Raw genomic sequence first — 25721 nt, 5'->3', positions numbered from 1 at the left:
CACCTGGCCCTCAGGTGCAGCTCAGTCGGTTGAGTGTCTGCCTTTGGCTCAGGTCATGATCCCAGGGTCCTGGGATTGAGCACCCTGTATCTGGCTCTCTGCTTGGTGGGTAGCCTGCTTCTCCCTCTCCCTCTGCTTGCCACTCTGTCTGCTTATGCTCTCTCTCTGTGTTAAATAAACAAATAAATAAAACCTTTTAAAAAAATAAAACACACAATGAAACTGAGTCTTAACCAAAATGATACTTGTAACTGATATTGACTGACAAATTATAGATTTGGACTGTGCATCATTAGGGGCGCTCACTAGTAGGCAGGAAATCAGATGGTTTAAATACAGTTCGTAGCAATTACTGGGAAAATAAATTCATTTCATTTATCCCTCGATGAGCTGATACTACTCAAACTATCCACATTATAGTCAACACCAGAAATCCCAACTTCTGACTCAAACAGAATGATAGTCAGTGGACAAATAGGATCCTGAAAGTGAAAAACGGGGGTGCTCAGTGCACCCTAGGAGAGGGTTCCAGGATCTAATTTGGTCTCTGTGGGTCAGAATTACAATATACAGCTTGCCATGTTAAAGTTTTGAAAAAGCATGTTGTCTATTGTGGCAATAAGGGAAGCTGGTACCTCTGAAAAGAAAATATTTTTTTAAAAGATTTTATTTATTTATTCATGAGAGACACAGAGAGAGAGAGAGAGAGAGAGGCAGAGACACAGGCAGGGGGAAAAGCAGGCTCCCTGCAAGGAACCTGACGTGGAACTCGATCCCAGGACTCCAGGATCACGCCCTGGGCTGAAGGCAGGCGCTAAACCACTGAGCCACCCAGAGATCCCCAAGAAAATATTTTATATTAAAATAATATCGAGGGATCCCTGGGTGGCGTAGCGGTTTAGCGCCTGCCTTTGGCCCAGGGCGCGATCCTGGAGACCCAGGATCGAATCCCACATCGGGCTCCTGGTGCATGGAGCCTGCTTCTCCCTCTGCCTGTGTCTCTGCCTCTCTCTCTCTCACTGTGTGCCTATCATAAGTAAATAAAAATTAAAAAAATAAATAAAATAAAATAAAATAATATCGACATCTTCAGGGTGGAGTTAAATTGAAAATAATACAATTCTATGATATTTTTTCTGGGTCTGCCCCTGAAGTAGTCTCTGTGCTATAGCCCACCCCCAATATCAACAGAATAGTCTAACATGTACCCAAAGCACCTAGATTTTGGTCTCCAATACAATTCCCCAGTAGACACCAAGGAGTCTTGGAAAGTTTCTGATTCTATGTCTTGGAGCAAGGATAATTCAAATGGGTCTGGAGCATCACTTTGTTGCCAGAAAGTATGCCTCCAAAATGATCCAGGGCAATTAAGGGATACAGGAGCTGGTTAAAAGGGCTCCTCTTGAGCAAATTGTCACAATTATGGCATTAGAAAGAAATCAATAGTTCTCTGCACAACCCTATGAGGCACACTATAAAAAGGAAAAGAGAAAAAAAGGCACATACAATTTTTAATGATGTTTATAGTATAATGCTGACAAAGCCAAACTATATGTATACTATATTCAAGTTTTGATCAACATCAAAATTTCATCATTGCAAATCAAATAGCTAAAAGATTAATTGCAATCCTGGCAGAGGATGCAAAATCTCATCAATTCTACTCAGGCAATGAAAAATTATGGAATATTTACTATTTTTAAGAAAACACTACAGGGGCCCCTGGGTGGCTTGGTTGGTTAAACATTTGATTCTTGGTTTCACCTCAGGTCATGAGCTCAGGGTTATGGGATCAGGCCTCACGTCAGGCTCCCAGCTCAGCAGGATGTCTGCTTGAGAATCTCTCTTTCCCTTCCTCTCCCTATCCCTCTGCCCTTCTCTCTCTCTCTCTCTCTCTCTCAAATATTTTTTAAAACCACATAGGTTTGGAAAGTCCAATTATCTCCACAGAGACTTAACCTAATAAACGCAAACTCAGGATGAATTGTCCTGGAAGTCACTCTGGACCCCAACCTGGTCAAGAATATACCACTCAAAGTTCAACCCAGAACGCTACAGTGTGCAGTTCCTTAACAGGATGGTTCTGTGCCTCAGGGTTGGGAGACTACATTTGTAATATCAGGATGAATAAAAGAAGCTACCTGAATTGATATTTTGGTGCTGGTTAGGTTATCTGTAATAACAAGCTTCATTCCACGGTTTTATATGTAGTTCAATTACAGATGTTTAAACATGTAAGAGAATCTGTTACATTTATGTGACAATTTTATTAGATTTACAAGAGTTGCTTAAGGGTTTAGGAAGATTTTGCTTATTAGATTTGATAGGCTACATTTGGGGGTAATATATTTAAAGAATCAGCTAAATTAAATTTGAAAGTGTGGTTTGAAATTTTTTTTTTTTTTGGTTTGAAATGTCTAAGGGAATTTGATCAATTAAGTACAGGAGTGGTATGGTATAATTAAGGAAGATTTTATCTGTAAAGCCCATGGTTAATTGAAAGTTAATGAAAGAACAAGTAGAAAAAATTCCTAATTTTAAAAAAAGTACTAGATTTATTAATAATAAGATAATACTGTAAATTGAGGTTCTAGGTTTAAGAGACATGGGATAAAAAAAAAGAGACATGGGATAGTTAAGCTTTAATCAACTAAATAATAATTAAAACACAAATCACTTTTAAGTATTCCTATCATGCCCAAAAGGCCCCCAGACATCTTTTTTTATGAAGAAAGAGAGAAGCTAAGTAGACCAATAACAAGTAAGGAGATTAAATCAGTGATTTAAAATCTCCCCACAAAAATATCTCCAGAGCTGATGGTGAATTTTATCAGATATTTAAAGAAGAGATAATACTAATCTTTCTCAAACTTTTGCCAAAGACTTAAGAAGGAGGAACACTTCCTAACTCATTCTGTGGGTCAGCATTACCCTAATACCAAGGCCGGACAAAAATACTACAAGGAAAATTCAGCAAATATCCCTTATGAACACTGATGCAAAAGCCCTCAATGGAATACTAGTAAACTAAATTCAGCAGCACATTAAAAGGATTATACACCATGACTGAGTAGGATTTATTCCTGCAATGCAAGGACAGCTCAACATATGAAAATAGACCAACAGGGCAGCCTGGGTGGCTTAGCAGTTTAGTGCCGCCTTAGGCCCAGGGCATGATCCTAGAGACCTGGGATCGAGTCCCACGTTGGGCTCCCTACATGGAGCCTGCTTCTCCCTCTGCCTGTGTCTCTGCCTCTCTCTCTCTCTCTCTCTCTCTCTCTGTTTCTCATGAATAAATAAATAAATAAATAAATAAATAAATAAATAAATAAATAAAATAAAATTAAAATAAATAAATAAATAAAAATAAATAATACACCATACTAAAAAAATACAACAAAAACCCCAATTGATCATCTCAACTGAAGCAAAATTTGACAAAATTCAACACTCTTGCCTGAAAAAGACACTCAACTGTTACAAGGTGAAGGAGAGTCAGTAACATATCCCCCAAACTGAGAAGGCACTTTAATACCAAAATGCAAAGCAAGCCACTCCATATCATTTACACACCTTTATTTAGGATAACTTACTGACAAGGGCAATCCAGAGGGTTGGCCACCACAGCCAATCCACGTGGCACTGAGCTGTTATTCTCCACCCAACCTCTGCCAGGCCCTGACTGCAACACGTAGCTTTTATAAAACGAGGGGTATGGTGGTGAGGTCCTAAGGTTGCTATCTAAAGTGGTGCCACCTGTGTGCCTCACTGGCCCTCTACTGGTTGTCTAAAGTGGCATCATCTGTGCCAAGATGGAGGGCCAAACAAAGATGGAGTCAGTGTTGCCAGCACTCCTACACTCAACAAACTAGGAATTAAAGTAAACTGCCATATGAAAAACCCACACCAAACATCATACTTGATGGCAAGAGACTGAAAGCTTCTCCTCTAAAATCCAGAACAAAACAAAGATGCCTGCTTTCCTGGATTCTATTTAACATAGTACTAGAAGTTCTAGCCAGAACAATTCAGTTAGGCAAGGAAAAAAAGGAAAAGACATCCAATTGGAAATGAAGAAGTAAAATTAGCTCTGCTCACAGATGATATTATATATAGAAAACCCTAAAAATTCCCCACACACAAAAACTGTCAGAGTTAATAATTGAACTTAGCAAAGTAGCAGGAAACAAAGTCAACACAAAAATTCAGGCACTGTACACTAACAATAAACGATCTGAAAAGTAAATTATGAAAATAATTCCATTTATACTAGCAACAAGAAAAACAAAATATTAGGAACTAACTAAAAAGATGAAAGACATAATGAAAACTACAAAACATTGCTGAAAGAAATTAAAGAAGACATAAATAAATGGGAACACATCCCATGTTCATGAATTGAAAGATTTCATATTGTTAAAATGTCAGTACTACCCAAAGCAATCTACAAGGATCCCTGGGTGGCTCAGCAGTTTAGTGCCTGCTTCAGCCCAGGGCGTCATCCTGGAGTCCTGGGATTGAGTCCTGCATCAGGCTCCTTGCATGGAGCCTGCTTCTCCCTCTGCGTCTGTCTCTGCCTCTCTCTGTGTGTCTCTCCTGAATAAATAAATAAAATCTTTAAAAAAAAAAAAAAAGCAATCTACAGATCCAGTGAATCCCTAACAAAATCCCAATGATATTTTTTAACAGAAATAGAAAAACCCATCCTTAAATTCATAGGGAATCTCAAGGAATCTGAGACAGCCAAAACAATCTTGCAAAAGAAAAACAAAGTTGAAGGATTCACACATCCTGATTTCAAAGCTTACCATGAAGCTACAGTAATCAAAACAGTATGGTACCAGCATGACATGAATAGAACAGAATACAGAGTCCAGAAGCAAATCTTTGTCTATATAGCCAAATGATTTTTGGCAAGGGTGCCAAAACCATTCAATGAGGACAGGACAGTCTTTTCAACAAATACAGCTGGGCAAACTGGATATCCACATGCAAAAGAATAAAATTGAACCCTTACTTAACACTGTATAAAAAAATTAACTCAAAATGGACTCAAAGACCTAAATGTAAGACCTAAATCTGTAAAACTCTTAAAAGAAAACATAATTGCTGTATTGTGATAGGGCTTCATGATGTGGGATTTGGCAATGATTTTTTGGATATGACACCAAAGGCATAAGCAACAAGAGGAAAGAGACAAATTGGACTTCATGAAAATTTTTTAAACTTTGTAAAAAAAAAAATCAAATAACAATGTCCACCAAGTAAAAAGATAACCAATAGAATGAGAGAAAATATTTGCAAATCACATATCTCATAAGGGATCAATATCCAGAGTCTCTTGAGAACTCTTAAAACTCAACAACAAAAACAATTAAAAATGGGCAAAGTACTTGAATAGACATTTCTCCAAAAAAGATATATGATGATCAATAAGCACATGAAAAGAAGCACAATATCACTAATCTTTAAGAAATTGGAAATCGAAACTATGAGATACTATCTCACACCCACTAGGAGGATGGCTGCTATCAAAAAATCCCAGAAAACAGCAAGTGTTGGTGAGGATATAGAGAAATTGGAGCCCTGGTGCACTGTCAATGAGAATGTAAATGGTATAGCTTTTTTTTTTTTTTTTTTTTTTTTTTTTTTTAGGAATTGCCATTCCTCAAAAAAAAAAAAAAAAAAAAGGCATTACCATTTCATTATTTCGGTCTAATTTAAAAGATTTGAAAGCAAGGTCTCAAGGAGATATTTAAATACCCATACTCATAACAGCACTATTCACAATAGCCAAAAGGTGGAAGAAATTCAATGTCTATCAACTGATGAATGGATAAACAAAATATGGTGCATACATACAATGGAATATTTTTCAGCCTTAAAAACAAAGGAAATCCTGTCACATGCTATAACATGGATAAAACTTGAGGACATTATGCTAAGTTAAATTACCCAGTCACAAAAAAGACAAATACTGTATGTTTCCACTTATATGAGATACTTAGTCAAAATTATAGACACAAAAAGTACAACAGTGGTTGTCAAGGTTTAGGGGGCAGGAAACATGGGGAGCTATTAAGTACAGAGCTTCAATTTTACAATTTGAAAAGAATTATAGAGTTGTCTGGTAGTGATAGTTATACAGCATTAGGAATGTATATACAAAGACCACTGAACTGTATACACTTAAAAATAGGATGATAAATACGTGTTTTTACCACAATGGGAAAAAAAAAACAACCACCAAATTCCCTATCCCTATATTTATTTCCTTTTTATACCCTAATCTACTCCCAATCATGCACCCCTTGCATGATTGGGACTCTCAAGCTTCACTGCATCCTCTAGGACGCTTGGTCTACCATCAGCAAATTCCACATACCTTCACCTCCTTCTCTGAACATTTGCTTCTCTTGCTTGTTTTCACCAAAGCTTGGCTCTCTTCCATGAGGACACCCTAGCTCTCTCAAGTGAAATCATTTTCTTCTTTTATTTCTTCTTTTTTTCTTTCTTCTTCCCCATGCTCTCTGGAAATCAGGATAGAGTTGGTGTCCTCTTTGCCCCCATGGCCGTTTCCTTCACAAACCCCAACTCCTGTGAAACACGTGCCATCAAACTATTCCAGCCTTGCTACAGTGATCCACCAACCCCCTCATCACTCTCCCTCCTTCCTGAATTATTTTAGCACCTAGACTTTGTGTTCTTCACCACTTTCCTTTTCACCATTCTTGCCAATTTCAACATTGGCAGAGACAATCCACCCAACATCTTGGCCTCTTGTAGCTGAGCCTCTGGTTTTGATGGTACTTGAGACATAATTTCTGGAAGTAACTGAGGGATAACATGGAAAGGTAAATGCCACTGAAGGAAGTATTTATTATTTACTTTTCCTGAGAGAAGGGAGCAAGCACACCATGCCATGTGGGGCCACATGGGAGGTACTAGGGTCAGTCAGGAAGCAGAAGGGGGAAGCAGAAAGCATGGCCCAGAGCCTCTACTGAGGTTTCCATGGGAAGGAATGGTAAGGCAGAATAGGGAAGTTTGAAGAAGTTTAGGATTGGATAGTTTCAGTAATTTTGGTGGGTTCTGGGCTTATAGAGGTGGTCTCCAGTCGTCCAGATCATTTAAGGCAGGGGAAATATTGGCTTGGCATGTGAGACTTGAAGGAGGTGGGTAGGGATAAGGTCTCTGGATTGGTTGGTTTGTCATATGAAAGGTACTCTTGCAGTAGAAGTGAGAGGAGTCATTTGTTTCTCTAGGAATTAGCTAGTCCCAAGAGTTTTTCCAGGATTAGCAAGGTCCCTAAATTGTCAAAACATCATAAAATATGAAAAAAATTTAAAAACATGATTCATACATCTCCTTAATTTTCAGTAATCTCTTCCACCCCACCATAGTCATTGACTCCTATAGTCATACTCTTGACCTTGCCATCACAATACTGACACCACCTCTGAAATGGACATTTCCAGCCTCCCAACTTCTTTTTTTTTTTAAGATTTATTTATTTATTTGTTCATGATAGACAGAGAGAGAGAGGCAGAGACACAGGCAGAGGGAGAAGCAGGCTCCATGCAGGGAGCCCGACACAGGACTCGATCCCAGGACTCCAGGATTGTGCCCTGGGCCAAAGGCAGATGCCAAACCACTGAGCCACCTAGGGATCCCCAGCCTCCCACCTTCTAATCACCACCTCCTTACACTTCTATGTGCCTTACTATGGTGGCCCAATTCCAACAATCCTTAAATTCCACCGGGACAATGATCGTGTTACTTCTTCCTTCTGCAAAGGGCTTAGAAACAGTGTTGGCCACATGGTGTCCACAATTAAAGTGTTAAGCACATAAATCACCCTCAGGGGCCCTCACTGTCCTCTTCTCTAGCTTAGTGTTCATGGTCCATCATTATATAACCACTTCTTTGCAAACACCCTCACCTCCCTTGTCTATTTTTCCCCACCCTGTGCTTGACTGGCAAACTCTACCTCTGCCTAAACCCTTCAACTATCCATCCACCCCTCCCTGCACCTGAGCACCTGAACATTGTTGGAAAAAAATCACAAAAAAATCACAATAACTGTCTCACACTATGTTTTGTATTGCTTTTGAGAGAGACAGAGAGTGAGGACACACATTCAAGCATTGGGGGTAGGGGAAAGGGAGAGAAAAAATCCCAAGCAGCTTCCATGTTCAGCATGGAGCCCGACGTGGGGCTCAATCCCACAACCCTGAGAACATGACCTGAGCCAAAACCAAGAGTTGGATGCTTAACTGACTGAGCCACCCAGGCACTGCAGTCTCATACTGTGTTTTTGATCCAGATTTTAAATGGGCACTCAATGCTATCCAACAATCATTACAGTTTCCTGGTGGGTTCTTTCCTTCTCTTCATGTGGTAATTACACATCTTTTCTGCTTTCTTCATACTTTCATCACCCCACCCACTATGCTTTTAGCTGAGTTTCCCCGATGTGTCACTGAGAAAACAAAGTAGCAATCAGGTAAGAACAGCCTCATCTTTATCTTCCCACCCTGAAATCACTAGCCTGGGTGCACTAACCACAGCTTCCCCCCACCCCTTTTTTCAGCGTTATTGAGATATAATAGACATATAATATTGTGTAAGTTTAAGGTTACAGCATAGTAATATGATGGCAACTTTCCTCTTATTACTGTGAAGAATTGCTCCTTATCCCACTTCTCCTCCTACTCATGCCCTGGACCCCATCCCCTCTCACCTACCTAAAGAATCCTTTCCTTGAAGGATCCCCTCTCTCTGGTATCATCAATTTGTCTCTCTCAATGAGATAATCTCAGCATAATATTTCTCAGTAAGATCATTATCCGTGTAAACGTGCCAAACAAAACAGAACAAACCCTTTCTTTGACTCCATCCTTCACAGTTAAGAGGGTTGTCTGTATTCATAGGAGTAGAATTGCCAGATCATATGGTAATTCTATGTTTAACTTTACGAGGAGCTGCCGAACTGTGTTCTACAGTGGCTGAGCCATTTCACATTCTTACTGTACAAGAGCTCTCCCAACGTATGAGAGCTTCAGTTTCTGCACATCCTCGCCCTTGTCTGTTGTTTTTTGTTTTTGCTTTTGTTTTTTTATGGCTGTCTCAATGAGTGAAGAAGTATCTCCTATGAATTTGACTTGTATTCTCCTAATGACTAGGGATGCTGAGCATCTTTTTATGTGCTTGTTGGCCATCTGTTTATCTATCTTCTTTGAAGGAGTGTCTCTTCAAGTCATTTGCTCAGTTTTTAAATTGGGTCAATTGTCTTTTTGTTGTTGAGTTGTTGAGTTCTTATATATTCTGGAAACTAGGCCCTTATGGTATCTATGACTTGCAAATATTTTCTCCCATTCTGTGAACTATCTTTTCATTTCTTGATAATGTTCTTTGATGCTCAAAAGTTTTTAAATAGATGAAGTCAAATTGGTCAGCGTACTTTTAAACATACATTAAAAAAATAACATTTGAGGGCAACCCCAGTGGCACAGTGGTTTAGTGCTGCCTGCAGCCCGGGGTGTGATCCTGGAGATCCAGGATCGAGTCCCACGTCGGGCTCCCTGCATGGAGCCTGATTCTCCCTCTGCCTGTGTCTCTGCCTCTCTCTCTCTCTGAATAAATAAATCTTTAAAAAAAATAACATTTGATTATGGAAATTTGCAAACATACATAGAGCACAGTATAATGAATCCCCCAAACTTGACACAAAGCTTAAACAACTTCCAACATTGTGTTGATGTTGTTTCATCCATGCCCCTGGTATTCATGGTGGTGGTAGTGGTTTTGTTTTGACTGTAATATATTTTTTTTTACTTATGATAGTCACAGAGAGAGAGAGAGAGAGGCAGAGACATAGGCAGAGGGAGAAGCAGGCTCCATGCCTGGGAGCCTGACGTGGGATTCGATCCCGGGTCTCCAGGATCACGCCCTGGTCCAAAGGCAGGCGCTAAACCGCTGCGCCACCCAGGGATCCCTGTAATATTTTGAACTAAATAGCAAACATCATGTCATTGCACCTATAAATACTTCAATATGCATCTCTAACTGATAAGAACTTTTTGGTTTCCATAAATATACATCATCCAACCTAACAAAATAAGCAATTCATTAACATCACCTGATATTCAATCCATATTCAGATCTATTTGGTTGTCTCAAAAGTGTCTCTTTTATAGTAAGTAAACTATTGATTCAGGATCCCAGCAAAAGCCATGTATTCCATTTAACTGCTGCATCTTTCATATCTTATTTGATGTCTCCTTCCATTGTTTTTTATGCCATTGATTTGTTAGAGAAACCACATCATTTGCCCTGTAGACTATCCCACATTCCAAATCTAGCTGAGATCACATATGAAAGCATGTTATAGCAACATTTACATACAAATGGGCAGCCAGAGGTGGAGTCTCAGAACCAGAACAGTTCTCAGTAATCCTAGCTAATAGCTATATGGTACACGCTGTGCTGGGCATTATACATAAATGAACTCATTGAATCCCCATAATAACCCCGGGGGTAGGTGGTACTCTCATCTCATCTTATTGATGAGAATACTAGGCCCAGAGAGGTTAACTTTCCAAAAGTCACACAGCTAGGAAGAGGTGGAGCCAGGATCTAACCCAAATACTTTGGCTTCAGCAGCTGTACTGGATTTACATCTGGTCACAGAATGCTTTATGACAGCCTTTCAAGGCCAAGATTGAAGGGAGGTTCAAGTGCATGCGATTTGAAGTTGCCTCCCCACTTTAGTTATACAGATGAGAGTATCTAGGAAACTTCTAGGATTGGATGTAATAAGGTCCTTTGAAACTGATATTATCTTCACTACTTATTTTGTTAGGTGGGATGAAGCATGAGATGAGGAAACCAAGGTCCAGACGGGTGATGTCCTTTACACAAGAGCCCCCTGCCTCTTAAGAAAGGTCTCTTTCCCTAGGCTGCAGTCTCCCTAAGAACTGCTTCTGGGCTGAGGGACCAGCCAGGACCACCCTCTCCGTTCTTCTCTAGTATCAGCAGGGTTATCTCTGCCAGGCCAGCTTATAGCTCCAAAAAGGGGCTGCTGGGCCACACCTGAGACAGGAAACGCCATGGGATGCTACACACAGAGGGTTAGCTGGGAATCAGGTATGGTCCCAACTGATCATCGCAGCTGGTCCTTTTGTGGTCAAAAGCCCTGCAGAGAGGGCTGAGCTGGTGGCTTGTCTGGACACACAAGAGTCCACAGCCTGCTTGCTAACTGTCCAAAGCCCCATCCCAATGCCCATAGGCTTCTGGGTCTCCATACATCCTCACCTTCCCTTGCAGCCTCATCTTTCCACCCAGGAGCTAAGACCTCCCCACCCTTTACCCCAGGGCTTGGATGGAAGAGAGAGTCAGAGACAGAGGCCAGGCCCTCTTGGGAGAATTCACAAGACCCACTAGACTGAATTTGTCTGGAGGCAGGTGATGTCATGGGAAATGTACAGGGACAGGAGTCCTGTGCCACTCGGGTGCATGCTAGGTGCATGTGCTCTGGGCACCCTGCTCAAGCTAAATGCTTCCGTTTCTTCATCTGTAAAATGGGAATAATGGACTTCCTGTGTCCACAGACCTTTTCCCTAAGAGCCAGATAGTCAAAAGTGTAGGCTTTCTAGGTCAGACTGTCTCTGTCCTGGCTACTCAACTCTGCCCTTCTGGAGGAAAGCAGCCATAGGTGACTTTAAAGAAACAGACATGGCTGTCTTCCCAATAAAACTTTATTTACAGGGATCCCTGGGTGGCTCAGCGGTTTGGCGCCTGCCTTTGGCCCAGGGCGCGATCCTGGAGACTCGGGATCGAGTCCCGCGTCAGGCTCCGGGCATGGAGCCTGCTTCTCTCTCCTGTGTCTCTGCCTTTCTCTCTCTCTTTCTCTATCATAAATAAATAAAATCTTTTTAAAAAAATTTATTTACAACTGTTAACAGAATAAATCCCAGACCAGCCCAGACAGAAAAGGCCACGGACCCGGCAGTCAGGTGGGCATGGGCTCCGATGGGGGCTCAGCCGTAGGCCACCTCCTGACCCACGCAGGGCCGCTGTTTCGGGTGACCCAGCCCGCTTCGCTCATCCCGACGCGAGAAGTCGCATATTGCAGCCCCGCTCCAAGGTGCAGTAGCAGAGGAACCCCCTGCTCCCGCGCCCGCCCCAGTCGCCGGCGGGCTAGTACCCGCGCCCCGGCTCCCGCCCCGCCCCCGAATCCCCGCCCCCCATAGTCCCCGCCCCCAGGGCCGAGCCGACGTGCACCGCGCACGCCCCGCCCCTATGGTCCCCGCCCCCAGAGCTCGGGCTGACGTGCACCATGCAGGTCCCGCCCCCTATAGTCCCCGCCCCCCGAGCGCGGGCCGACGTACGCCGCGCACGCCCCGCCCCCATGGTCCCCGCCCCCCGAGCGCGGGCCGACGTGCACCGCGCACGCCCCGCCCCCATGGTCCCCGCCCCCAGAGCACGGGCCGACGTACGCCGCGCACGCCCCCCCCCCTCCCGCGGGCGCACGTGCCGCCGGGTCCCGGGCTGCGGCGGCGGAGGTGAGTCCCCGGTGGGCGGCGGAGTTCGCGGAGCCGCCCGGGCCCCCGCCCCAGCATCGCCTCCGGCCGCCGGCTCGAACTGCGGGGCGCAGCCTCGGGGCCCGGGAGGGGCGCCGCAGCCCCTCGTCGCCCAGCCTGGATGGCGGCCTCGGCGCTGGGGGCCTTGGGGCTCTGTCCAGGACCCTTGCGGTCCTCGCCTGTCTCTCGGGAAGGTAGCCCCAAGCGATGTGTCCTTCCGGGAGTTTTTGTTAAAACAGGCAGGGGTGGGGCAGCCCCGGTGGCGCAGCGGTTTGGCGCCGCCTGCAGCCCGGGGTGTGATCTGGAGACCCGGGGTCGAGTCCCGCGTCGGGCTCCCTGCATGGAGCCTGCTCCTCCCTCTGCCTGTGCCTCTGCCTGTCTCTCTCTCTCTCTCTCTCTCTCTCTTTGCATCTCTATGAATAAATAAATAAAATCTTAAAAAAAAAAAAAAAAAACAGGCCAGGGGTGCCCCGCGTTCTTGTTGGCGGCAACTTGCTTGCCAATGAAACGCGTGTCGCAGGCAGGAAGACCATAGGCTTCAGCCAGAGTAAAAGAGTTGCGAATTCTTGCTGCAATATTTACGGATGAAGGGAGAGGACGCCTGGGATGTGTTTCCAAATAAACCAGTTGGAAGAGGAATGTGGGTGGGAGAAGAGGAAACAAGATTGGCCACGAGTTGGTTGAAGCTGGCTAATGTGCTATTTTGTCTGCTTTGTGTATATTTGTGATTTAGCATTCAAAGTTTTTTCGGAAATGAAGTTTGCTGTGAACCCTTGATAACCTGTGTTCCCATACTGGACCAGTGTTAGCCAGCCAGGCTGCGGGCAAGTACTGGGTGGCGGAAACTTGTTTTCTCAGGTCTGGAGGCTCAAAGTCCGAGATGAAGGTCCCGAGAGCGCTCCCGTTGGCTTGTGTCCCTTCGTGGGCTGCCCCCTACGTGTCTGTGTCCTAATCTGTTCCCTTAGGGACACCGGTCAGAAGAGGACCTACCTAATGACCTCACTTTAACTTAATTATCTCTTTAAAAACCCCATCTCTAGGGATCCCTGGGTGGCGCAGCGGTTTGGCGCCTGCCTTTGGCCCAGGGCGTGATCCTGGAGACCCGGGATCGAATCCCACATCGGGCTCCTGGTGCATGGAGCCTGCTTCTCCCTCTGCCTGTGTCTCTGCCTCTCTCTCTCTCTGTATCTGTCATAAATAAATAAAATATTAAAAAATAAAAAAATAAAAATAAAAACCCCATCTCTAAATACAGTTACATTGTGAGAGACGGAGAGTTAAGGCTTCAGCATATGAATTTGAAGGGGACACGACTCAGCCTGCAGCACTGTCACTTTGCGATTTTGGGGTTTCCAACTTGCTTAGCTTATCCGTGCCTCGGTTTCCAGGGCTTTAAAATAGGGGCAATAGTAGTAATTAGGTTATGGAGTTGTGAGGATTCAGTCATTAGACAGTATATATAAAGCTCTCAGAATTGTGTTTAGCATATAGGAAGTAATCAGTAAGTTGAACTTAGGTTTCACCTATAAATTAGCAATCATAGGGGGCTTCTCTATGGGATGAATAGCGGAGTGAGGCAGTTGGGTACTTCGTGCTGTGCCTAGCCATGGGAATAATCACAGCATCATCACAAGGGGTGTGTGCTGCTGTGCCACACTAGTTACTTTATGTGTGTTCAGTCGTATACTCCTCACAGCCACTCTCATGATGCCATTGTCGGAAGCCTGTTGGGCAGATGGAGAAGGTGATGCACAGAGATGGAGGTTAGATTTGAACTCTGGCTCTAGAGCTCATGTTCTTTTTTTTTTTTTTTTTTCAAGATTTTATTTATACATGAGAGACACAGAGAGAGAGAGGCAGAGACAGACAGGGAGAAGCAGGCTCCATGCAGGGAGCCCGATGCGGGACCCAATCCCGGGTCTCCAGGATCATGACCTGAGCCAAAGGCAGACGCCCAACCGCTGAGCCACCCAGGCATCCCTAGAGCTCATGTTCTTAACCACCTTGCTGTATTGCCCCCACTAAAAAGAATGTGATCTTCGGATATGTTCAGTGTGCAGGCCGACCCAGGGAACTATTGGCTGTCTTCTCTTTTTCTTGACCCAGGTTCACATCGGTGGCCACACTCATGGCAGGTCCCCTGTGGCGGGCCGCAGCATTCGTGCAGAGACACAGAGCAGGCCTGTTGGTGGGTTCCTGTGCCGGCCTGTTCGGGGCCCAGATCTCATACCACCTCTTCCCAGATCCTGTGATCCGGTGGCTGTACCAGTACTGGCCTCAGGGCCAGCCAGCTCCGCTCTCCCCAGAGCTGCAGAGCCTCTTCCAAGAGGTGCTCCAGGACGTGGGTATCCCCTCGGGCCATAGCTATGAGGCTTTCACCTCATTCACCTTCCAGCCTGTGAGTGCTGGCTTCCCGCGACTCCCTGCTGGGGCGATAGTGGGCATCCCAGCCACCTTCCTGGGTGGCACATTGATCGACAGTGATCACCCAGTAGTTGTACACGGGCAAAGAGTCAACTGGCAGAGCCCAGCAGGCACCCGGCTGAGAGATGCCCTGACCCTGTCCCGCGACGCCCAGAAGTTTGCCTTGGCCAAGGAAGTGGTATACCTGGAGAGCAGTACAGCCGCCCTACAGGCCCTGTTGGCCCCAGCTTGCCTGGCAGGCACCTGGGCGCTGGGCGTGGGTGCCAAGCATGCACTGGGGCTCTATGGAGGCCCCATGAATTTACGGGCTGCCTTCAACCTGGCAGCAGCAGTGGCCGGCTTTGTGGCCTATGCCTTCTCCACGGACTCTCTCACTCATGCGCTGGAAGCCTGGCTCGACCGCCGCACAGCTGCACTGTCTGCAGCCTATGCCCAGGGTGGAGTGGAGTTCTATGAGAAGATTTTGTCGGGCAACATAGCCCTGCGCAGTCTCTTGGGCAAGCGTGGAGAGCAGCTGTATACGCCCAGTGGGAACATCGTTCCCAGACACTGGTTTCGCATCAAACATTTACCCTACACAACCCGCCGGGATTCTGTGCTGCAGATGTGGAGGGCAACACTCAACCCAGGCCACTCCTGAGGGACTCATCACAAGGACAGATGCAGCTCCTGCAAGCACCACCCTGATGTTGACTCTGGGGGCTCTCGGTGCCTCTGGACCCATGGCCACATGTCAGTGAATCATAGACTTTGGAATTAAACAGCCTAGATTTTACCCCAGCCCATCGTCCCAGTGACCTTGAGCAAGTCCCTTTTAAAGCTGAGCCTTGGTTTCCTCAGGTGTAAAATGGGGATGCTTAAATTACCTGGCAGGATTTGGGGGTTGCGTGAGCTATGAACAAAAGGGCCTGGCCAAGAGGACGTGCTGTTAAATAAATGGGATATTCCTCCATGGTCTTTGAATACCAGCAGGCTGGGGGAATCAGGCCACATCTCACCACTGGAGGTGCTTACAGGATGTGGACACTTTTCCTACACTGAAGAACCACTGTAGTTCACCTGGTGGTCTAATCTCAACTTGCACTGGCAGGAAAAGCTTTAAGGGCCCAGGTGAGAAGCTAGTGTGGCCCTAAGAGGTTGGGAGATGGGAGTTGAGGGGGTGCTTCAAGGGTGGTGTATCCAGTGCAGATGGCATGCTCAGAGCCCTGGGGCCGGAAGGAGAGAGAAAGTGTTACTGGACCCTGATGAGACTTGTGGCGTGGGAGACTTGGCAGGAGCTCTGGCCAAAGATAGAAGGAACAATCTATTTGCAAAACCAAGGCCCTGCAGGGAAGGAGCCTGCTGATGTAATCCAGAGCATGGTCAGTGCCTGGAGAGAAGAGGCACTGGGGAAGAGGGGAAGAAGTAGGGGGAGCTTTGGTTCTCGGGGCAGGGAAGAAGCAGGATGGAGGTGGGCGAGGTGGACTGGGCCTAGTGTCATGCCCGGGGCCCAGCGGAATGCTGCACCCTTGCCCTGTTTGTTTCCCTCAAGCTTTCTGGTGGCAGGTAGAGCAGACCCCACTTTTGATCCTTGGACAGGAGACCCCTTCCCAGGAAAGGTGAGGACAGTTGTGGCCAGCAAGCCAGGCTCACTTGGCCATTCATGTATATTTATTGTTGATTATGTTTTCCATGGAAGAATGGAAGAATTCAGGCCTGGCGCCAGTGTACTTCAGGGCACAGTGATGAGGCCACACCCAGGTCCACAAAGCCAGGACCAGCGGCGGCAGACGGTTCCTGCAAGAGACTGAATGGGGCGTGGGCAGGGTGGGTGGCAGGTCTTCCTGCTGGGTCCTTCGCAGTGGCTAGAGGTCATGCTCTGGCTCGACTTGACTAGCCTGTGGTTCCCAGGTCAGGCCTGGGCAGACACCCCATCTCAGGTCCCAGGATGCCTGATGAACGCGTAGGTGGTTGCAGGAGTTAGTGAGCAGGTGAGCAAGTCTCCACTGTGGGAAGTACCAGCTCAGGGGGGCCTCCCAGGTTGTCCCCCCAGCTGCCACCACCATGTGTTGCTGTCTGATCTTGGCTGGAGAAGTGTAGTTTGGGGTTTGGGTTTGGTGAGCTTCACCTACTTACCACTCCCCGCCCAAACTACTCAGTCCTGTGGGAGCAGGACAGTGGCATCAGGCTGGCCTGCCCAAAAGATTAGGAAAGGGAGCCGCAGTGGTAAGGGGAGTGATCCTCAAACTACTCAAGAGCTGCTCCCAGTCTCCACACACACTCTTCAAGTGGCCCCACCCCAAACCTCAGCCCAGGGCCCCCACCCTGTGAGCTGCCCCTCCCCTTCCTCCCTGCTGCATTCTGCACTTCCCCCATGCCCTGGCAACCCTCAGCTCAGTCCTTGCCCTCCCCAGCTCTTGGAAGAACGGGTCTGACTGGGTTCTGTCCTCTAAACCCTCTGAGGGCACCCACTTGTTTTCTGGCTAGAGCCACATCTCTGAGCCTGGGCCGAATGGCCTCTGCAACTGCCCTGGTGTCCCACCCCGACCCCGGACTGTATGGATGTAACCTCAGGAGCACCTTGGTTCCTTTGCTGCTGTCCCCCCATCACCACCACCATCCCCACACACTGCTTCAGTCTAGGGTGCTCTCTCCTGGCTTGCCCTGTCTTAGGGACCTAGAGCTCCTCCTGCAGGAGAACCCAGCAGCCTGACTTCTGGAACCTTCCCCGTTCACACCACTTCACAGCTTGTATCTCTCCCCAGCCTTTTGTGCTAACTGTAAATAAGTTAGCCTGCAGTTAGTGCTTAGCACTCCTCTGCTGAAATGAAAGGGCAGGGGTGTGTCTGTCTTGTTTGCCACTCTGAACGGAGGCTTTCATATCACTTTTGAATAAATGAACAAGGCCCTAAAGCTATGGCAGGCAGGCCTGGCTCCCTAGATCTTGAGCCATTATGGTCAGGCTGGCTGCACACATGGTGAGGCCATCTGAATCCTATGGGACCTGGTCCTGTCTTCCCAACTTGGGACTTTCCAAGGGCAGGGCCCGGGTGGGATCTGGGATTGCTGTTCTGATAGGGGAAATCAGGATCCTGTAGGGCACAGATTACCACTTAGGCCACCAGGGCCCCCAAGGAGGAGAAAGGGGACTCCCTCAAGTTTTATGATCTTTGGTGGCACCCCCACACGCAGATTCGGGGGTTGATCCCAGAAAGATTCAAAAACCTGCTCCATGGCTTCATAGATGGGCCAGGTGGCAGGCAGTTCCCCTATACGTGCTGCACTGCATCTTCTCAGAAGTCTGTGGTGTGCCCCGGGAGTCAGCACCTTGCGCTGAGTCCCAGGAGAACGTTGTACTAAGTCGTTCCCCCCCACCCCCAGACGTGACTCTAGTTCTCGGAGTGTGATTATGCAAAGGTACCCAACATCCCAGAACAATCTTACAGACAACTCCAAAATAGGCTGATAGAGGGCTGCATCAACAGGTTCAGATGCCCACCCCCACCCCCACCCCATGCATGCACATGCGCAGACACAGCTGCAATACAGGAAAGGGAGTCTCAGAGTCATCATGCCATCCCTGGCTCTGCCCATTCCCGAACCTAGCAGGCCCCATCCAGTATCCACAGTGCTGCACCCCAGGCAGCCCTTGCCTGTAGTTGGCGCATATGTGTGGAACCCCCATCCCCAGGCGAGTGTGTATCACAAGCTGGGGCTGAAACACAAGTGGAGACCCTACCCAGTAAGGCCTCCTGCCCACTAACTACATCCCTACAGCAGTGTCCATAGGGCCTTTATTATGCACCAGACATATGCTAGATTCCTAAAACCTTTTTTCATTTATCCCCAAATTGGAACGGGTAGCTGGTAATGTTATTTCAATTTTACAGGCAAGGAAGTTGCACAGAAATGTGAAGAAATGGGCCCCAAACCATGAAGCTCTGAAAGTGACAGAACAAGGATTTGAAGCCAGCACCCTGGTTCCTGATCCCCTTACAAAGCTTTGATTTACATTGTCCTGTTTATCCTAAGGGTTTTTTTGTTTTTTTGTTTTTTTTTTAAGATTTTATGTATTTATTCCTGAGAGATAGGCGGAGGGAGAAGCAGGCTCCATGCAGGGAGCCCGATGTGGGACTTCATCCCGGACCTGGGATCAGGGCCTGAACCAAAGGCAGACGCTCAACCACTGAGCCACCCAGGTGTCCCTATCCTGAGGGTTTTTATCATGGAAATTTGTACTGTGGCCTCTACAGCCTTTCTCCCTTGCTGGTTAAAGGTGACTTTCCGGCCTCACCTCTCATCAGGAAAAATGGTCACCAAGGAGACCTTTCTAGAACTTCCAGAGGAGACCCTTTCAGCTAACTGAAAAGGAAAGAGACACCCAATGTATCAGATTTGGTGGGAATGGGGTGGAAGGGTCAAGTGTTACAGAGCCCTGGGAGGGCCCAGCTGGGGATAGCTTACCTTAGGAAGCAGAACAGACTGGGCAGCCAGCTGTGAGTTCAAATGCTGTCCTACCACTTTAGCAGAGGGGCCTTGACCAAGTGATTTCACATCTCTGTCCTCAAGTTCTTTTTTTTTTTTTTTAAAGATTTTATTTATTTATTCATGAGAGACAGAGAGGGAGAGACACAGGCAGAGGGAGAAGCAGGCTCCACACAGGGAGCCCCACGTGGGATTTGATCCCGGGTCTCCAGGATCATGCCCTGGACTGAAGGCGGCACTAAACCGCTGAGCCCCCGGGGCTGCCCCCAAGTTCTCTATTAAATGGAGATATTAACATGTAGCTTACAGCATTGTTTTGATAACGAAAGGAAAATAAAGTCTGCAAAATGTGAAGCCCAACAAGAGTATATAGTAAGTTTTATTTTATTTTTGGTGATAATGACCTTTATCATTTACTGTATTTGACAGAAATTAACCTTTTAAAAATTTACCTGTGACACTTTTACTCAATTTTAATTATGGGGGCACCAGGGTGGCTCGGTTGGTTGAGTGCCTGCCTTCTGCTCAGGTCATGATCCCAGGATCTTGGGTTCAAGCCCCGCATCAGGCTCCCTGCTCAGAGGGGAGCCTGCTTCTCCCTCTCCCTCTGTCTGCCACTCCTCTTACCCATGCTCTGTCTGTCAAATAAATAAATAGAATCTTTTTAAAAATTTTTTTAATTATGACATTACAATGTACTGTAACTTAACCTCCATATTTTGTCAAAATACTGTCCTCATTGTTTGATCACGTCCCATGCTGCACACACACTCCCATACACCCACAGCTAGAGCAGATACTCCATCAGAGGGACATTGAATAAGAGGTCTGCTCAAAATCTCAGGAAAGGTGAATGCACTAACTTTTTTTAAAAGCCGCACTACAAAATCAAAAAAGATTGATCCAAAGAGTTGAGGCATTCTACTCATTACATTCTGACCTACAGTACAGTCTTAGGGAAATGGACACAGGCCGATAAATTACAGGTGCATTAGAGGGCAGCATTTCATGAAGGCTGTGCTGCTTACCTATCAGAAAGTAGCTAGGAAGGGTCTCCATTTCCAGCTTGAGGCGCTGAAGTCCTTTTAAAAAATTATATATATATATTTGAGAGAGAGAGTACAAGGCAGGGAGGGGTAGATGGAGAGGGAGAAACATTAGCAGCAGGGAAGCCAACTCAGAGCTCAATCAGTTGACCCTGAGCTCATGACGGGAGCCAAGCTAAGAGTTGGATGCTCAACTGACAGAGCCACCCAGGCACTTTTTTTTTTTAAAGATTTATTTGAGAGAGAGCTCAGCTGTGGGGGGTTAAGGGGGTGGGCAGAGAACAAAGAGCAGACTCCCCACTGAGCATGGAGCCCAATTTAAGGCTGCATCTCATGATCCTGAGATCATGACCTGAGCTGAAACCAAGTGTTGGAGGTGCAATCCAACTGAGCCATCCAGGTATTTCTTTTTTTTTTCTTTTTTTTTTTTTTTTTTTCACGAGAGACACAGAGAGAGAGGCAGAGACACAGGTAGAGGGAGAAGCAGGCTCCATGCAGGGAGCCCGATGTGGGACTCCATCCCGGGTCTCCAGGATCTCCCTGGGCTGAAGGCGGCATTCAAACAGCTGAGCCACTGGGGCCTGCCCCTACAATCTCTTCTTAAAGAAAAGACAAAGATCTTGAATAGTTTTTCTCAGCACAATGCAACTTAGTTCACAAGATATTTTGGCAACTCTTAATCTGAACAAGAATAGGGGCTGTTGAAAAAGAAGGCTTTAAGATAGCTAACTAGAAGGCTCAGTCGGTTAAGCATCTGCTTCTAGCTCAGGTCTGGATCTTCGGGACCTGGGATCCAGTCCCAAGCCTTGGGCTCCCTGCTCAGTGGGGAGTCAGCTTCTCTCTCTGCCCCTCCCCCTTGCTCATGCTCTCTCATGCATGCACTCTCTCTCTCTCAAATAAATCTTTTTTAAAAAATGTAAAAATTACTGATTGGCTCAAAATGGTTTTATGGGAAAAGTAACAAAATCTGTAACAAAAACTTGGCAATGAGTGCAAAGCCACTGCCATTTTTGAGCAAAACACACAAAGGCTCTGAAGGAAACAGGGCAGTAGAGGAGCTCAGACATTTCCAAGGACAGGCACTTCCTCTTCTTGACAGGAGTGGAGTAGAGAACCATTCAAATAGCTTCATCAAACACTGTATGGAGGCCTCGCTGCATGAGAGCCAGGCACTCGTGCCAAGTATTTTACAGCACCAATCTCCTTAGTCATGGCCAAACCCTGAAGGTAGCTGATGGGAGTCAGCTTCTTCTTTTTTTTTTTTTTTTTTTTTCTTTTTTAAGATTTTATTTATTCATGAGAGACATGGAGAGAGAGAGGCAGAGACACAGGCAGAGGGAGAAGAAGGCTCCATGCAGGGAGCCCGATGTGGGACTTGATCCCGGGTCTGCAGGGAGCCCGATGTGGGACTTGATCCCGGGTCTCCAGGATCACTCCCTGGGCTGAAGGCAGCACTAAACCACTGAGCCACTGGGGCTGCCCGGGAGTCAGCTTCTTCTTCAGTTTCTCAATCATGTCTTTGTCATCTCTGAGATCAAGTTTAGTCCCAACTAAGATGATGCAGGTGTTGAGACAGTGGTGTCACACTTTAGCATACCATTATGCTCCAACATTTTCAAATGATGCGGAACTCACAAGAGAAAAGCAAATTAAGAATACATCTGTTGGGATCCTTAGGTGGCGCAGCGGTTTGGCGCCTGCCTTTGGCCCAGGGCGCCATCCTGGAGACCCGGGATCGAATCCCACGTCAGGCTCCCGGTGCCTGGAGCCTGCTTCTCCCTCTGCCTATGTCTCTGCCTCTCTCGCTCTCTCTCTGTGACTATCATAAATAAATAAAAATTAAAAAAAAAAAAATAAAAAATAGAAAAAAAAAGAATACATCTGTTTATGGATTGGATAAGGGACTTAATCTGACATAATCTTCTTGTCCAGCTGTATCCCATAAGCCCACATTCACCAGTTTTCCATCTACCATCACACTGACAAAGTAGTTGTCAAAGACAGTGGGGATATATTCCCCAGGAAATGCTTTGGTTTTGTAACTGATCAGTAGGCAGCGTTTCTTTTTTTTTTTTTTTTTAAGATTTTATTTATTTATTCGTGGGAGACAGAGAGAGAGAGGCAGAGACACAGGCCGAGGGAGAAGCAGGCTCCACACAGGAGCCTGTTGCGGGACTCAATCCCAGGTCCCCAGGATCATGCCCTGGGCCAAAGGCAGGCATTCAATCGCTAAGCCACCCAGGCGTCCCAGTAGGCAGGTTTTAAGTACAGCTCCATCTCCAACTGCTTCACACCTGATGACTTGCATGGAGGCTGCTCATCGGGCCATGGCAGGCAGGTGGACAGGGCACAGGATGCTGGGCTGCTGTCCATACCACCTTGTCCTCTGCTGATGGGAAGCTGGAGCCCAGCCTATATAGTAAGCTTTTGTTGAAATAAATGTTTTATTTATTTATTCATTTATTTAAGAGAGAGAGAGTATGGGTGGGGAAACAGCAGAGGTAGAGAGAGTGGGACAAGCAGACTTTGCTGAGTGCAGAGCCCAGGTGGGCCCAATCCAAGAGATCGCTCAAAGCTGAGATAAGATCCAGCCAAATTTAAGATTTGGACACCCAACCTACTGAGCCACCAGGCACCTCTATATAGTAAGATTTAAAAGAAGATTGGTCTCCTAACTTTCTGTGCTTTTAAGTAGAACAGGTACTGACCAGGGTATTCAGACCTTGGAGTTGCTGCCCAAATACCAGCAATTCCTTGATACCGGAACCCTCCCCAGGGACTCGCTGCCTACTACGCATCTGCATTTACAGCTTTTCTATGTCCCAATTAGGGCAGTTCCTCAGCTGTCTTAGTTGCTACTGGCTGACAATTCTTGGGAAATTACTTGGCAGCATCTGAGAGCAGAGGGACCCTTGGGGTAGATACCAGGCCAGAGAAGAGAGCATTAAAATGGGAGATAGTCCTTTACACCTTCCCTACTGGTAATTTTAAAATACTAGAACATTCAGTGCTAGAGTGTCTGTGGGAAAATTGGTACAAGCATATGCTCTTAGTAACATTTGTAGTAGTAGACAGCCTCCAAGATGGCCCCCAACGGTCCCCACTTCGGGAGCACTTGGCCTTGCAAGAGCTGTCATCCTCTTCCCTTGCCCTCGGGGTTCAAAACAATAGAATACAGCAAGGGTTATCACTTCTGTGATGACTGTCTTGCTAGTAGACTCTATTGTCTTCTTAGATGCATGCTTTGATAAAGCAAGTGGCCATATTGGAGAGGCCCACATAGCAAGGAACTAAGGGCAGCCTCCAACCAACAGCCAGCTAACAACTGAGGCCCCCAGTCCAATTGCCCACAAGGAACTGAATCCTGACAACAACTGAGTGAGCTTGGAAGATAATCCATCCCTAGTCAAGCTTTTAGAAGAGACCCCAACCTCGGCCAACACCTTCATTGTAACCTGTGACAGACCCTTAAGTGGAGGACACAGCTAAGCTGTGCTTGGATCCATGACCCACAGAAGCAGCAAGACTTGGGAAACCTGGGTGGCTCAGCGGTTGAGTGCCTGCCTTTGGCCCAGAGCATGATCCTGGAGTCCCGGGATCGAGTCCCACGCCAGGCTCCCTGCATGGAGCCTGCTTCTTCCTCTGCCTCTGTCTCTGCCTCTCTTTCTGTGTGTCTCTTATGAATAAATAAATAAAATCTTAAAAAAAAAAAAGAAGCAGTAAGACGATAAAGCAGTGAGCTGCACTAATCACTTAGTTTTACAGTAATTTTTTTGTATAGCAACAGATAAGTAATGGATATAATGTGTTTAGAAAGCAATTGGGTGGGCAGCCCTGGTGGCTCAGTGGTTTAGCACAGCCTACAGCCCAGGGTGTGATCCTGGAGACCTGGGATCGAGTCCCACATTAGGCTCCCTGCATGGAGCCTGCTTCTCCCTCTGCCTGGGTCTCTGCCTCTCTCTCTCTCTTTGTGTGTGTGTGTATCTCTCATGAATAAATAAAGAAAATCTTAAAAAAAAAAAAAGAAAGCAATTGGGCAAAACTTAATAGAATCGCAAAGCTTTATCTTTTGAGCCAGTAACTTGAAACCTAGAAACTTATGTTGGAGCTATAACCCAATGGAAACCAAATAGTATATGTCCAAAGATGTACAGAAGAGCATTTGCTATGGTAATTTAAAAAAAAAAATCAAAACAGGAAATGTTGAACAGCCATGACTTAGGAAATGTGGTATGTCCCTCTGTGGAATATTGTTTGGTCACCAAAAAGTAGAATTATTAAGATTCTGACAGAAAGGTAGAAACATTAGTTATAAATATCAAATCTTTAGAAAATGGTGAAGTACTACTTGTATGACAATTGCAATAATGTAGCCATGGTAAGACTTGGAAGGAACTTCACAAATTTGAGGGGTGCCTAGGTGGCTCAATGGGTTAAGTGGCTGCCTTTGGCTCGGGTCATGATATTGGCCAAGGTCCTGGGATCGAGCCCCACATTTGGCTCCCTGCTCAGCAGGAAGCCGGCTTCTCCCTCTCCCTCTGCCTGCCACTCCTCCTGCTTGTTCTCTCTCTCTCTCTCTCTCTCAAATAAATAAATACAATATTTAAAAAGAGAAAGAAATCACAAGCTTGAAAGTAAATCTGTGATGGTGGAGCTTTGAATGACTATGCATTGGGTGTACGTAAAGGCCCCCTGCTCTATTATTCCTGCATATGTATGAAGCCTCACTCCGAGGGGCCGTGGGCCCACCCCCTCTCCCGGCATCAAGGTGACAGATCCTGGCATCGCTGCTTTTGGCTCCGTATCCTTGGGGTGTGGCCAACCTTCTGTCAGTGGCTGTGGCCGGCATGAAAATGTGCCGCTCGGATCTGCGGGGACCGGAATTGACTGACGGCCACAGCTGTCGTTTCTCCAGATCCCCCACCACGTTCTCACTGAGCTGGGCCTCTCACGGGCTGCTTTCAGCCAGTGGCTGGCCTGGTGGCAGGCCTAAGGTCCATTCCAGTGAACTGGGGGACTCCTCCACTGGGTGGCTGTGGCTCCGGGGCCCCCCAGGAGCCCAGCAGGTTTTTTCTCAGAGCTGCTCTGAAGCCTGAGACCCTGCCTACCCGATCCTCCTGCATGCCCCACTCCTTTCCAGGTGTTCGACCTGCGAAGTGGTCCAAAGCCTCTCCCCACCTCCTATTCCCAAGCCCTTTGCCCTTCG

General features: G+C 46.5%; 1 protein-coding gene and 1 long non-coding RNA gene across 22 annotated transcripts in view; both read left to right on the top strand.

The window, feature by feature from the left end:
- The window catches only part of LOC112647948 (transmembrane protein 177), a 124660-nt gene extending 108703 nt beyond the window's left edge, over positions 1–15957 (top strand). For 18 of the 21 annotated variants that reach the window (XM_025429331.3, XM_025429283.3, XM_025429302.3 and 15 more), the window contains one exon: positions 14688–15957. In XM_025429331.3, coding sequence (XP_025285116.2) covers positions 14688–15645 — 958 coding nt within the window. In that variant the 3' untranslated portion in view covers positions 15646–15957. Of the gene's footprint in view, positions 1–12466; positions 12564–12648; positions 12776–13035; positions 13406–14687 lie in introns of those variants that run through there. The other 3 variants (XM_035702205.2, XM_049097202.1, XM_035702206.2) reach the window with 3 other exon arrangements.
- A 415-nt stretch (positions 15958–16372) lies between these two features.
- On the top strand, positions 16373–20149 carry LOC125753027 (uncharacterized). Its single transcript, XR_007403840.1, has 2 exons — positions 16373–16975; positions 18875–20149. It is a non-coding gene; the product is annotated as an uncharacterized LOC125753027 (long non-coding RNA).
- Positions 20150–25721: the final 5572 nt, after the last annotated feature.

This window comes from Canis lupus, chromosome 19, assembly GCF_003254725.2.
Source record: "Canis lupus dingo isolate Sandy chromosome 19, ASM325472v2, whole genome shotgun sequence".
Taxonomy (NCBI): Eukaryota; Metazoa; Chordata; class Mammalia; order Carnivora; family Canidae; genus Canis; species Canis lupus.
Note: the sequence above shows the minus strand (reverse complement) of the source record. Positions and strands in the feature narration are given on the sequence as shown.